We start from the raw sequence: 14,525 nt of genomic DNA, 5'->3' as shown, positions 1-14,525 counted from the left end.
TGTGATTAAGAGCATTTTCAGAGCACACTGAACATCAATATGTCTCTGCACAGTAACTCTGCATGTTACTCTTAACATGCTGGTTATTGTTCCTGCAGTAATGGCAAAATGAGAAACAACAGAAGACTGGCACAATTACCATTTTGTGGAGAATCAATATTGCATTTGATTTTTTTCCAAGTAACTCTTATAACAATGTCTTATATCAGTAGCTAGCACTAGTAGGAGAAGCCTCCCATCAATACAGGCTCAGGATGTGACAAAAGGATGACTTAGCTTGGTGACAGCCATTTACCACAACCTCTGTTATACAAACTGCAGGAAAAGGCAATCTTTGCAGAAGAAAAGACAGGGACATTTTTCAATCTTCTAGAGGAAAGTATCTATTTCAATACATGTTACAGTGCATTAAAGATATAATGGAAATATTATTCAAGTGAGTATTGGCATTTTTAGATAACTAATAACCAAAACCAGCTGTACATTGATTTTTCTTTTAATCAAAATTATTTCAGCAACATGAGGGATATCCTTCCTCTTACAGGGTGGGGGCAGGAGATAGTCTGCTTTGTTAGGACAGAACACTCACTAACTATAAGGACTTCTCTAAGTCACTGCTACAACATATCTAATTAAAAAAAAAAATCTTTTTCCCCCCTTTTAGTGAATACATGTTTGACTACTGAAAGGCCTTATGCCTCTCCTACATGGATTTTCACTGCAAAGCCCACATAATTTAGTGCAAAAATGCTACACGGTGCAACTGCAGTATAAAAGGGTAGAGGAAAGCCCCCTGTTTCCAAGAGCACTTCAAGTTCAGGTCTGAAGTAATCTTAGCCATACTCAATGCCAAAAGCTGTGGAATCCCCAGGACACTTCCATGACATGAAGTTTACCAGCCTATGCCTCTGATCACAGCATCCCTACTGTGAACAGTGCAACTCACTGTATATCAAAGTTAAGAAATTAAGCAGCCTTTTGCCTTTGTATTTCATTGCTCTCCTCAATTTCACTCCTCAGCTGTTCAGCCAGTCCTCTCCTGGCCACTGTGTAGGCTGCAGCTCTGTAACTCCTGCATTTCACTAAGAAACAAGTGTTCAACTGCAAATGTCATTGTACTGTTAGAGCTATGCCTGGCCACAATTATGCCTGTGATGTCTGGTCACAAAAACAATCTCTATCCTGCCTGCCAAGAGGTCAAAATATAACCTTATTAAACAGTCTGCTAACAGCAGATCTCACTATTTGCATATAGGAACTCTGTGTACACAAGATTTGAAGGGACATTCTCCAAACTACACAGTATCATCACAACTTAAATCTTGGTGTTACTTTTACTGGGTTACTAGGGACTTGTAATCCTATGCAACAACTGGGACTGGAAACCCTCTGCAACAACTACTCTGCATTTTTGGAATCAAAAAGAAGTGTTAGTGCTAACTTAGCCTCTTTTCTTTACTGCTTAAGGTACTTGCTTTACTCTGCAAGACAGCATCCTTTGTAATAAGCTCACCATCTCTGCACACAGATGAGCTTCTGAAAGTGCCAGAAAATATAGAGGACAATATTTTATCATTTCCAAATGTAAAAGGTTTGTTTTTCTTCCTCTGCCCACACCACTGAGAAAGATAAAGCTTGTTTTTACAAACAAAAACAAGACACACCACAAACAGTCTAGACCCAAGCAGCTCATTTCTACATTTGTACAACACCAAATCACAGGAAATCTGAAAAATACTTTATGAACATCAGGCCACAGTGGAGAGGCTCCAAAGCCATTTGCCAACCTAGACTGAGCCACAGGCATTCTGAGGAAAACCAAGTTATCATACACACAAGACACTAAGCACAAACACTCTACCACCCACATGCTTTAAATTACTGGTAGCCATTTCAGATGGCCCAAAAAAAACTTTCCTTTGTGGGTGGCTGCTAAAGTTTTTATCAGAGGCTTCCCAGAAACAGGGGCAGCAGGCTGAGACTTTATGTGCTGAAATTTCATTAGTAGTCAGAAAAGTTAAATCTCAGTATTTGTTTATCTCTCTTTTGATTCATGTATATAGAAGTACTTCTTCCAGCTGAGGTTCCCAGGAGAACACTGGCTATGTAATGAAAATTGCTGGCATAACTAGAGTGAACTAAGCTGAAATTTAAATTAGCTCACTGCAACCATGCTGGTAACTACAATCCATTCACATTCTCTGGATATATTTGAAGACCATGATCCCAGGGAAGAAAAACAGTTCAGACAATGGGTTGTTGTGGGGCTCCCAGTTGCCAGGGTCCCAGTTGTTGATTTCTCTGGGTCTGGACTGAAGGCACTTGAGACAACAGTTCATGTTCAGACTCAGATGTTTATTATTTCTTATCAGTAAAACAGGCTCACAAACGTGAGTTCAACAGCTTTTCATTAGAAGGCACAAAATGGCCAACAATCTCTTGTTGCAAGGTCTTTTAAGATTAAACTATGCAATGAAGAACTGGCACCTGGATTATTTTCCCTTTTAACCCAATAACTGACCCCAAAGAGCTGCAATGGGGACTTTTCTGCCCAATTACAGAATGCCACCCAAACCCATGGAGAAGAAGGAAGAAAAAGCATGAAGAAGAAACCCAGGATGACACCCTGTGCCCTCCATCTTGCTTCCATCCACAACATACCAAAAATCCCAAAACCTGAATTTCTCACCAAGTGATACACCTACACTGCTCTCTATAATCTATTTCACTCTTTTGTGGATTCCAGTCTATCTTGAAGTCTGGGAAACTTTCTCCATGAATGAGAGTCAAAGTCAGTGCTCCCCTGGGGGTCAGGGCACCCCAGAGCAGACAGAGAAATATTCCTGGTGCCCTGGGTTTCCACAGGTTTACTTTCAAACCTGTTTTTAATCATTAAGCAGAAGAGAGTGTGATAGATTCCAGTACAGAGAACATGCTGGAAGAGCAGCACAATCACCACACTCTATCAAGAAGTCACTCAGGAATCACCAAAGGCTATTACAATCATTGTAAAGTGCTGCCCATTTACATCAGACTCATCACTATTAAAGTGGCAATGTTTGGCTACTTGCTTTGGACTGAAAGTACTGAGTGACAGAACCCTGCACCCCTGGAAAACTGCTCTCTGCTTTCTTAAGAGGGACAGGATTGGTGCAATTTTGCCTGACAGGTGGGAAGAATGATGCATCTGACTCCATGATATCAGAAGGCTAATTAATTACTTTATCATACTATATTATTCTGTATTATATTACATCTAAACTGAAACTGAACAAGAACTCAACTGAACAAAATCTCGTGACTGTCTCCTGACCAAACATCAGGACACAGCTTGCACAGATTGGTCAAGAAAACAAAACACACCAGAATCCAATTACCAAATCCCTTCAGGTAAACAATCTTCCATAATGCATTCCACTTGTGCACAAACACAGGCGCAGCAAATGAGACAAGAATTGTTTTGATCATTTTCTTCTCTGCTCCTCTCAGGTTCAGAGAACGTGAATCCCACAGGACAGTAGCTTTTTCTCCCCATGAACTGGATAAAAAAGGCCTTCTGGAGTTGATGTGTGTAGGACTTGGCAGTGGCAGGTACCTTGGGATGAGACCACACACCCCACACCTCACTCACCAACGCAGGCTGCCGGGCGGCCGCTCCAGGCCTTGCTGTCCATGCAGGTGACGATGCGGTCCCCCTTGAGCTGGTACCCTGGGGAGCAGTAGTACTCACACCTTGAGCCAAAGTAGGCACCGTCCAAACACTTGAAGCCCCCGTTGGTTGGCATGGACAGGGTAGGGCAACGCTTTTCTGGAAAAGGAAACAAAGGCTTGTGGAAACTTGTTACCCTCCCTTTGCAGTAATGCACATGTGGGTATCACACAGAAATAAAGGCACAGCTGGCAAACAACAAGTGGGAGGAAGTCTTGTTCCACGTGAGGTTTTTCCACGCAGTTCTCATTAGCTGCATTTCAAATTTAACTCTGATAAAATATTGAATGAGAAAAGGGATGACAGGTACCTATTCCTCTCTTCTCAGAAAATGTTTTACTGTAAGAGCCCATTTAGACACCTGGTATAAATTGTGTCAACTTAGAAAGTCTAAGATGGGCAATATTTTAAAAGAGCTTTATGGCTCTGTCATAAAACTATTCCCACAAATCAAAACCTCTCATCGATAAAATATTCCCTATCTGCCAAGTGTTTGTTAAAATATTCCCTATGTTTGATAAAATATTCCCTATCTACCACTGAGATGCTTATCATGTCATGCACCCGTGTGAGAGCTTCAACAACAAACAAATCTATGTATCTAAGCATACTGCCAACCTGTAAAATAATAAAAATAAATCAATCCAAAGATCAGATTCAATGGCAAATAAGAATTTATTGATTGAAGCTGGAGTACAAGTCACACACACAAAATTATGCAACCACTTACGTTTGCAGAGCACCTTCCCAGACCAGCGTTTGCTGGACTGGCAAATCAGCTGGTGAGGGCCATGCAGCTCGTAGCCCTTCTGACAGCGAATATCACATCTTGTGCCCAACACATTCTTGTAATATTCCCCTTGAGGTGTCCTGCAGTTTGCATAACCATGTTTCACCTTAATGGGGGAGCACCATGGTGTTTCTGACACAGAGAAGAAAAAAACCCCACACACAGCAATTAGAAAAATGTAAAAGTTCAGACAAAAATATAAAACCACTTTGCTTAATCAAGGTCACAGAGAAGAAAAGGAAAAAAACCCTCTTATTTAAAAAGCCATCAATCTTTAAATTGGAGAACACTGCAGAGGTGCGCTTATACATGAGGAGGTCAGCCCTTTAAAGAAGGGAAGCTCTTTTTTATGACAAACATTAAAGATTGAAGCCATTATATTGGAGGGCTTGTGAGGGCAGGTGAGGTTTTACTATGCTTTTTGTCCATGGAATAAGTGTGCCACCATGTGGGAAGTTTGATGACAACTGGGTCGTTTTTCCCTCTTGTTTTTAAGCAGACACATTCAACTTTGTTAGGCCTAACTTTTGCTCTTGGATAGAAGTTTGCACTAGGAACACCCTGATCTAGCTGCAGTTGTCAGCTTTCCACATTGAGCTTAGTGCTCATTAAAAAAAAAAATAAAGTTCTGCTTCCATAATAATCTGTGCCTTGCAAAACTCAGTGTTGGTTCAAGCTCTCTCACAGTTAGAAGATACCACTTACATAAATCATATTGCCAATATGTCACCTTGAACCTGTTCCAACTGAACCTTTATTAACTGGCCAGGGCTATGCTGTAAAATATTCAGGATATGGGTACCCCCACCTTGTGAGGATTTATCACCACACTGTAGTGCTGATGAGAAGAATAGCAAGTAGAGACTTCCCTTCCCAGCCAAAGTTTCACATTCTTTGTTTAGCTTTGACAACAGGGTGCACCAAGAAAATGGGCAGCTCCTCAGTATGAGTTTCCAACACAAGAGTGACTAAGCCTGCCCATTTCTCAGATCCAAGATTTGAGAAGCATGTACTGGGAGAGGAGAGAGGGAGGGAGGGATTGCAAAGCAAAAAGGAAAGATGACAAATCCTGAAATCCTGTGTGACCATGTGTGACATGAGGGAGGGGCATGAAAAAACACTGGAATTTTGCAAGAAAGATAGAAAAAAAACCCTGAACAAACAAAACACAGGATTTTTAGCCTTCATACTTACAGTCACAAACAACATTTAAAAAAATTCTAGATAATGTTTGGCAGATGTTCACTCCTAGCTCAATTCCCCCTTAATAACTCAATAGTTACAAACAAACAACAATCAATATAGCATTTCTCATACGTGGAATATTTATATTCAGTGTGCTACCTCTCTAGGACATATTTACACTTTCCCAACAGAACTACACTTTACATCTGTATTTTTCAGTGCTGGTGGTCCTGAATAAACACAAATAGCATCTGCAGACTAAAATCAGAGACTAATTATCAATCTTTTGCCTAGACCAAGGGCACATTTCCTCTAGACTAATCCATTTCTAAAGCAGTTGTACTGTGATATGCTTATTTTGTCTTTCAGCAACACAAGTAAAAAACCCTTTACAAAGATGTGTAGGTGAAATTATTCCCAGTGTCACCAAATACACAGTAACTGAGGCACAGGACACAAGCAGGCCAGTCTAACAGCAGCCCTCAGGTTAAGGGTAAAGTACAGTTCAGCTTTTTGGCTCAGCCACACAATCACCCCAGCTCTGTTTCTTCCCACCTATAAGCCTGTTTTCTGAATGTCAAATGCATCCTCTGCTATTTACCTTACAATTATACAAAGTACTTTAGTGGAGAGTGGGTTTTGGTTTGGGGGTTTGATTTTTTTTTAGAACTATTTCCTGTCCTTCACCCTCATCTCTATCCCACAGCTCCCACAACACATTTAAAAAATCTCCACATCCACTGCCTTGGGCCATTTTGTTGAGGGGCTGTATCACAGTGGCTCCCATTTTTCATGCTTGTTGTGCACCAAATGAAAACTGAGACAACAGATGAGGAATGTGAGCTAATGGGAACAGAAATCAACTGCTGAAAAAATGAGTGATGCCAACACCCAGCTCTGCCTCCTTAACTGCTACCCCAGGGCTGCTGGTGCAGTCTCAGGCACCACCTCTGACCACTCTCTGGGGGACTTGGATTCACACCCTCTGTCTCATTCACCTCCTGGAGAAATCCTCCTGCTCCTGAGCTTTCCCACAATCTCTGCTTCAGTCGTCTCATGCCCAGACTCTCCAGCCTTTTTGTCCCACTTGTTCTTCCCATGCCCTGAGACCTTAAACTTCCAGTTATTTACATATTCAAGCTTGGAATACCTCCTTAAATAAGAACTAGGCCTCAGTTTTCCTGCAGAAGGGCTTAAACCTGAAGTTACTAAGACAACACTGTCTGCAAGGGCAGGACTGGGTGGATGAAAACTCATTTGGGCTGAATTTTCACCCCGCCAGTTATGTGATCCTTCAGCAAATCAGTTCAAGACATTTATGCCTTGGGTTTTCCACATGTATAAACTCCAAATGCACATTGCTGACTTCCTAAAGGGTGTTAAAACAAATATGCTTTGCAGGCTAGGAGGCTAATAAAAAAATAAAGAGGGCAAAGAATCTGTTTCAGGTATTGCATATGGCCTGAGTTTTTCTGTAAATTTTTGTGGTTTTACAAACACACTTGACTTAACAGCTACCCACATATTCATATTTTTAAAAGATAACTAACAGGTAAAAGATGCTGTTTAATGCACAAACACAACATTGAAAAGGTAAAAGCCTTTCCTGTACTATCACTGCAGCTACAGTGGTTTGCAGAAACAAAACAAGCTCCTACACAGAGGCAAAATGCATCTTACATTGGACCAAATGATTCTGCCAGAAAGAAAAACAAAAGCAAACATGCTTTTTGGATGCAGATAACTTGAAGAGCTTAGGAGGCACATCTGTTTGATTTAAAACATTACAATGCTTACTCTAGAACTGATTGTGATTAGAAGAAAGTGGGTGAGGCAGGGTTTACAGGCCATTTACAAATATTGGGGGTAAGACCAAGCAATTCTGCTGGAAAAAAACCCAGCTAACTTGAAAAGCACATCAAATAATACAACAAAGTTTTAGATCAAAGTTTGTTTATTTTTAAGTGAAGGCACATATTGGTTTTCAAAGGCCAAGCAGCTACATAGAGCACTTGTAGAATATTAGGTTTGTGTGAGGCCCCAAGGGGTTACATAAGCTGTTCCCTGCCTCAAGGCAAGATCAGCTGTGTTCCTGAAGGCTTTGGGGATTATAAAAGCTAGAGATTTCCCAGACACCTTCTCTGGAACTTCACCATCTATACCAGGCACTGTTCACCCAACTGAAATTTGAATTTTTAAGTACCAGGACCTATATACTGGTTTCTTGTTTAATAGAAAGTTTGCACCTCAGCATAAAAAAGAACTAAAAAGTCCCTCAGCAATACAATATCCTGAATTTTCACTTAGTATTGTATCCTGTGTTTGAAACCACTGGAAAACAGGCAGCAAACAGAAATGGTTGAAGCCCCAGTGTTGCCTTTAGAACTATGGACACTGCCTGATTATTACAGTATCTGAGAAAACATATAGGAATGAGGATCACCAGAGCAGTGGCACTGGAGCTGTGATGAACACAGCAACTGCTGTACTCAGGAAACCTTTCCTCATGAAATGTGATCAGAGATGCCAAGTGGCAGGAAGGAAACCACTTTCTAGAGCCCCTTGGTCCTGTTTGAACACCTTGAGCCCTTCCTTCACAAACAGCACACAAAGTGACCAGCTGTACTGCTGCTCGCTGCTACACCAGCCAACAGAGCTGATGGTTCACCAGGGAGGGAGGGAAAAACTCCTTAAAAATGCTGTAGGCACAGAAAATCTTGGCCACGTTTCTCTGGAAAGCTGAGCAAGTGGGAAAACATCCAGATGAAGACAAAAGGGTTTAGTAGGGGGTCGATTTTCACCCCTCCCAGTAAACTGCAATGTTTTGTTTGCAGATGTCAAAGAGGATGAATCTGTGGGCTTGCTTGCACATGTGCAGAAAGAAAAATCCAATGCTGCTTGCATATGTGAACGCCAATTACAAAAATCCATTCAGTTCCTTACTTATTGGTGAGTTTTATTTGCTAAGAAATGGGCCACACCCAAAATGCTGGACTGCACATCTGAGGAGAAGCTCTGAAGATTGCTACACAGCCTGTTTTTCCTTGCTTTGTCTTTCTCCATCCCCTTCCTCCCTAAAAAACAACATAAAGATGTATGCTAATGAGGAATCAGCCTTTTCTGTTCCAATGCTTTATATTCTTAGATTTACACTGCCTGTTCCTCAACATTTGGCAGTAGTTCTTCCCAACTTGGGGCAGTTTTTAATAACTGTGTGAACAAGTCATTATGTTTCACTTACCCTGGTGACATTTTGGTTGACACGAGTATAATCCATTTTGGATCACCATACAAAAGGAATTTACACAGAATCCACATTTTAACTACTTGCCTGCCCTGGCATGAATTGGCATTGATTTATCTTCATGATCTCTGAGTTCTTTTTCTATGTGTCTGCAGAGGATCACATGTTAGAAGGCAAAGAAAAATGACTTAACCTAAATAAAGCTTTAGAGAATTATTTGTGCACTTGTTTGAAAGCAAAATTTTATACTTGAGTATTTTACTGGGAGGAAGATGAGACATTTATGAAAACAGCAACATAGCCATAAAAGCTGTGTCTTCCCTTGGCTTTTCATAAATGTCTGAATTATTTTATGACTTACCTCTTATATGGTCCATTGATTCTTTGCAGAGAATCAATAATGTACAAGACACCAATGACCAGTATTTTTAAGTAATCAAAATGATGACAACTCTAGTACATCCACAGATTAATTTAGTAAAAAGGAACACAGTTACCATTTAAGTGACAAATGAAATGCTACATTTCTTTAATGTCTAGGCTTCTGAGGAATTTTGGCAGAGGAGAGTGATATTAAGACAAAAGCAGACTTTTTAGAAAATTGCCACAGCAAATGGAAGATTTACTGGTAGTGGCAAAAAACTTCTCACTCTTGCTGAATGGCAAAGTCTTCCAGAATAGGGAAGAAAACCTGGATTTGCTTTATAAATATGCCCATCCCTTCACTCATCCAGCTACATAATTTGGGTTTGGAATGCACACATGCATTTGTAAAACACATTTCACTTGGCACTTCAGGAAGCAGGTTAGCCTGAAATACAAGCAATTCTATGGAAAGAAAAAAGTCATGAAAATCAAGTTCTCTTGCATGTACTTCTACACATTACCATCAGTAAGCCCAGGTTTTGAGCCAGCTTAGCACTGATGGTTTTGTTAGCATGTATGGATAAGAAAGAGAAGCTCTTCCTGATTTTCATCATTCAACAACCTGATCTCCCAGGAGCAAAGGCAATGTAAAAGTTACTTACTCGGGTACATGAAAGAGTTGAGATCAATATTTGGTCTAATTTCCATTGTTAAAAACAGCAGAAATTAAATCTTGATCTAAATATCCATGAGAAAAAACATGGAGCTGGATCACCAAGATTGCATAATCCATGGAAAGAAAAAAGAACGAAGCTTTCTGTCAGCAAGCAGTTGATCCTCTTTAGCACATAAGCAAAGCATTCACCTTTGTATCTACTGCGTGCATAAACATCCTCATCATCTTCAAGGAATGAATATCCTGATCCTACAATAAAAGAGAAGAGAAAAAAACTGCAGCAAGAAAGGAATTATAATTTAAAAATAAAAGAAAGCTTTGAGAAAAGACATGCAAGATTAGGATGCAATAATCTATGCAATGTCATCAGCATGGGCTTCTCTGAAGCTCAGAGTCATAGCAGACCCACTTTATAGTGAATTTGGAAGGGGCAAATGGATTTGATAATGAAGTGAAATAGTAAATTTCTCTTGGTGCTCCTATTGGAATGTTAAGTGGCACGTGCCAAGTCACAGCTGCTCTGTTACAGCTACCATGTAGGTGATCTACTGAGCAGAGAGAGCAGAGCAGGTACAGGTGAAGGGGCTCATTAGAGGCTTCACTATAAAGTGGTTCCATAGTGTCAATGGCAGTTAACAGCCACCAGGCCAAACAGCAAAAGTAAAATGTAAATTACTCAAGTCCAACCATCCTTAATGACCTGTAAGATCCTGACACCAAGAACAAGACATTGAGGTACATGACCTGTAAACACAAGTTACACTCAAATCAAAAACACAGATTGGTTTCAAGTATTCTTCTGGCATTGTTCAAATAAAGAGACAATAAAGCTCCATTCTTTTAAAACCCTGTGCAATGGCTGAAAACTTAAAATAAAGGTAGAAGCTGCTTTCTAAAAACCAGAAACCAGCTGGAGCACTACTACTCAAATAAACCATTAATAAAACAAAGCAGTTGGCAAGAAATCCTTCAAAATTCCTAAACAACACTTATTTAAAATCAGCAACTTCAGAGCATGAAGCTAATCTAAATTCTAGATCAATCTTTTCTACAAAGAAGGGCTCATACAAATTCCCCCTTTGAGATATCCTTTTAAAAACCTTGTATGCAATGGGCAGGTACTCAGGGGCCACAGGAACTTCTCACATGGAATCTCCAGCTACAGAATTTGGGGTTATTTCATCACCATTTGCTGACGTCTGAGACTATGGCCTGTACAAACTGCTGCTTAAAATCAGACAAAATTATTTAATTCAGGCACCTCAATAAGCTACTGATTCCATGTGCAAAGCATGCAACTGTTCAGCAGAAATCAAACCCAAGAGTTTGATTTCTGTCAACATTTGTCAACAGATTCCAGTTCTTATTAAAAAAAGAAAAAAAACAAAAAAACAAAAAAACCAAAAAACAAATCAAAATATCTGCCCAGAAAATGGTGAAACTTGGTTTCTTATTCTACCAGACTCAAGAAAACCCAGCCCATGTATCTGCAGCTGGTCCATGGGAGCACTTCCCCAGCACTGGGTCACTGGGAATCCCTCCACCAGCTTGAGCTGGGACATGAAAAAGTGAATTTCCTCTGAAATTGAGGGACTTGTACACAATGAAGTCTTTCTATCACTTAGAATAATTTCTCTGGATTTTTAATATTATTGTTGAGGTTCAATTTTGATATGTAAACACTGACATCTGAGAGACTTCTGAGCATAAAACCGACTGCATAGCAAAAAGAGCAAGCTGTGATCCCTGAGGGCTTCAGGAAGACCTTGATATGTAAATTAAAACTTTTTTAAGCATCAATTTTTCTGCCAGGAATTGGAATACTCTTAGCTAATTACTTACTTTGAGGGCTATAAACTGTTACCTCAGTGTTATCACCAATAATTGTCCAAATTTTAGTGTGCATTTTAGACTTTAGCATTTAAAATTAGTACATCTTAGAATTATGTGAGCTCTTATGCATTTGCCTTTCCTTAGACAAGAAACAATTAAGTGCTTCTGACAGTTTTCTAAGAAAAACTGGCCTTAAAGAGTTATTCACTGCTTTTGCCCTAAAGGAAGGCTCTCTTGATGGAACTTGACATCTCCCATTTCCAGCTCATTTTCTACCTTGAAATGAGGAGTCATATCTCTTTCCTATCAATATTTCCTTAAAAAACATAACAGACTAAGAGGTGTTGCCAGTTCATCTCCATTTTCTCAGCCACAAATCAAAGCATTTCTGCCTCACATATACTCAAAACTGGCTACCAAGCCATGTAAGGACATTGTTCTATGTTGGACATGCTAAAATTATCACAGTTCAGGGTATAGCTGGTTCCTGCCAAAAATAGGTGTGGCAGATTTGTTCTGGCAGATGCCAAGCAAAACACATGAAATAAAACTTTAATTTAAAGATTAAGCTATGGATTTACATAATTCTGTTTATGTCAGGAAAGAAAGGATTTCTTCATGCACAAAATAAAATTCTGTTCCCATTGCAGAGGCTCACTTGTACAGGTCTGATGGCAAGATCAGGGCACAAGAACACAGTGCCAAGCCAGACACTGCATACACATGAACAACACTTCACATGCTATATATAATTCCTTTGTAACAGAGAAAAAAGAAGGAATGTGACCCAGAAGAGGCAGAAGAGCGATGCACATTTGCTTTCCCAGGACTGACCTAAGAATTTTGAGTTTAAATTAAAGTAAGCCAGAGACAACTACAGTGTAGCACATTAAACCAACCTGAAACTTCAGTTTACTGCCCTGAAACAGCACAAGTTCTGGAACATAAGTCCTCCAAGGAATTGTTGAGGGAGCTAAGGTTGATAAACCTGGAGAAAAGGAGGCTCATCACTCTCTCGAACTGCCTGAAAAGATGCTGCAGCCATGTGGGGTGTGTCTTTTCTCCCAGGTAATAACCAACAGGATGAGAGAGAGGAAATAGCCTCAGGCTGGGCCAGGAGAAGTTTAAAATAGCTATTAGGGAAAATATCTTTGCTGAAAGGGTTGTCAAAAGCATTGGAACAGGCTGCCCAGGGAAGTGATTGAGTCAGTATCCCTGCAGGTATCTAGAAGATACCAAGATGTGGTGGCACTTAGAGACATGGTTTAGTGGACTATTAGAAAGAGACATTCTGGAAAATCATTTTACAGCAATAATTTTTTGGGGTACAAGTGCATACCTTCAGCTTCTGTAAACCGACCTTATCCCAGAAAGTGTGTCAGGAAACAGCGCCAGTAACTCATCACTTTGTCTACCTTAAGTGTACTTTTTATGCTGCTAAACGAACGGATAATTCGGCTTCTAATATTCCTTGTAAGAGCCTTGAAGGGAGATTCTGAGAAAGCACGGCTTTATGGCTTTATGCCACTGCAAAGTTCTGGCACGGAAAACTGCGGTGAAAGCGACGGAAAAAGCGCAGCTCGGCGCTGTCATTTATTTCTCTATTAGAATTCAGTGCAGCGGCCCCGCTCCCGCTCCCGGCCCGGCCCCGCCGCCCCTTCCTCCCCTTCCTCACCCTCGTACTCCAGGCTGGCCCGGGCGCCCAGGGCGAGCAGCGCGGCGAGGCGCAGCCAGCAGCTCCCCATGCTCCTCACGGCGCGGCAGGACGAGGAGGAGGAGGAGGAGGAGCAGGAGGAGGAGGAGGAGGAGGAAGGGGAATGGGACGGGGACATTCTCCGAGCGGCTCCCGGGCGCCGCCGAGTCTCCTCCTTCCGCTGCCCCGCCTCGCGTCCCGGGAAGGGTTGGGCCCGCCGGGACTCCGGTGTCCCTGTGCCGGGTGCTGTCCCCACCGAGGGGGGCTCCTGCTGCCCGCTGTCCCCCGGGACTCTCCCTGTGGTGCCCTGGCCCGCAGAGATGTGCGGGATCCCCGCCTGGCCCGGAGCCGGCCCTGCCTCAGCCAGGGCACCGAGGGGCCGGGACTGCCAGGTGTCTGGCCAGGTGTCTTCCGATAGCATCACATAATCTGTAGGGCTGGAAAAGACATCATCGAGTCTAACCTGTGATCACCATGTCAGCTAAAACGTGGCACTCAGTGCCACCTCCAATCATTCCTTAAATACCTACAGGGAGAGTGAGTCCCCCACCTCCCTGGACTGCCCATTCCAATGTGTCATTACCCTTTCCGTGAAAAAAAAATATTCTTCCTAATGCCGCGCCCTGGTTCAGCTTAATACCACGTCCTCTCATCCCATCGCTTGTTGCCTGATGGAAGAGACCTCGTTTTGCTACACCTTCCTTTCAGGCAGCCGTTGAGAGCAACACGGTGCCCACTGAGCTCCTTTACTCCAGGCTAAGCCTGGCTCCCTCAGCCTCTCCTCACAGCACTTGTGCTCCAGAGCCTTCCAGCTCAGTTCCCCTTCTCTGGACATGCTCCAGCCCCTCAATGCCCTTGCTGAATTAAAGGGTCCAGAACTGGACACAGCACTCGTGGGTGCCTCACCAGTACAGGAGGGACAATCCCTGCCCTGGTCCTGCTGGCCACACTATTGGTGACGCAGGCCAGGTGACACTGGCCTCCCCTGGGCACACCTGGCTCATGTTCAGCCACTGCTGACCAGCACCT

The 14,525-nt window shown here is 41.9% G+C and overlaps 1 protein-coding gene across 4 annotated transcripts in view; it reads right to left on the bottom strand.

Annotated features, from left to right (window-relative positions):
• Positions 1 to 13,556, bottom strand: part of SRPX (sushi repeat containing protein X-linked) — a 37,137-nt gene extending 23,581 nt beyond the window's left edge. For 3 of the 4 annotated variants that reach the window (XM_054518522.1, XM_036392434.1, XM_054518521.1), the window contains exons 1-4: positions 13,479 to 13,556; positions 10,160 to 10,219; positions 4,440 to 4,631; positions 3,632 to 3,808 (exon numbers count right to left, since the gene is read on the bottom strand). In XM_054518522.1, coding sequence (XP_054374497.1) covers positions 3,632 to 3,808; positions 4,440 to 4,631; positions 10,160 to 10,219; positions 13,479 to 13,548 — 499 coding nt within the window. In that variant the 5' untranslated portion in view covers positions 13,549 to 13,556. Of the gene's footprint in view, positions 1 to 3,631; positions 3,809 to 4,439; positions 4,632 to 9,956; positions 10,220 to 13,478 lie in introns of all 4 variants that reach the window. The other variant, XM_036392443.1, reaches the window with a different exon arrangement.
• Between the last annotated feature and the right edge of the window lie 969 nt (positions 13,557 to 14,525).

This window comes from Molothrus ater, chromosome 2, assembly GCF_012460135.2.
Source record: "Molothrus ater isolate BHLD 08-10-18 breed brown headed cowbird chromosome 2, BPBGC_Mater_1.1, whole genome shotgun sequence".
Classification (NCBI taxonomy): Eukaryota; Metazoa; Chordata; class Aves; order Passeriformes; family Icteridae; genus Molothrus; species Molothrus ater.
The sequence above is the reverse complement of the archived record's forward strand: the minus strand, read 5'-3'. Positions and strand labels throughout refer to the sequence as shown.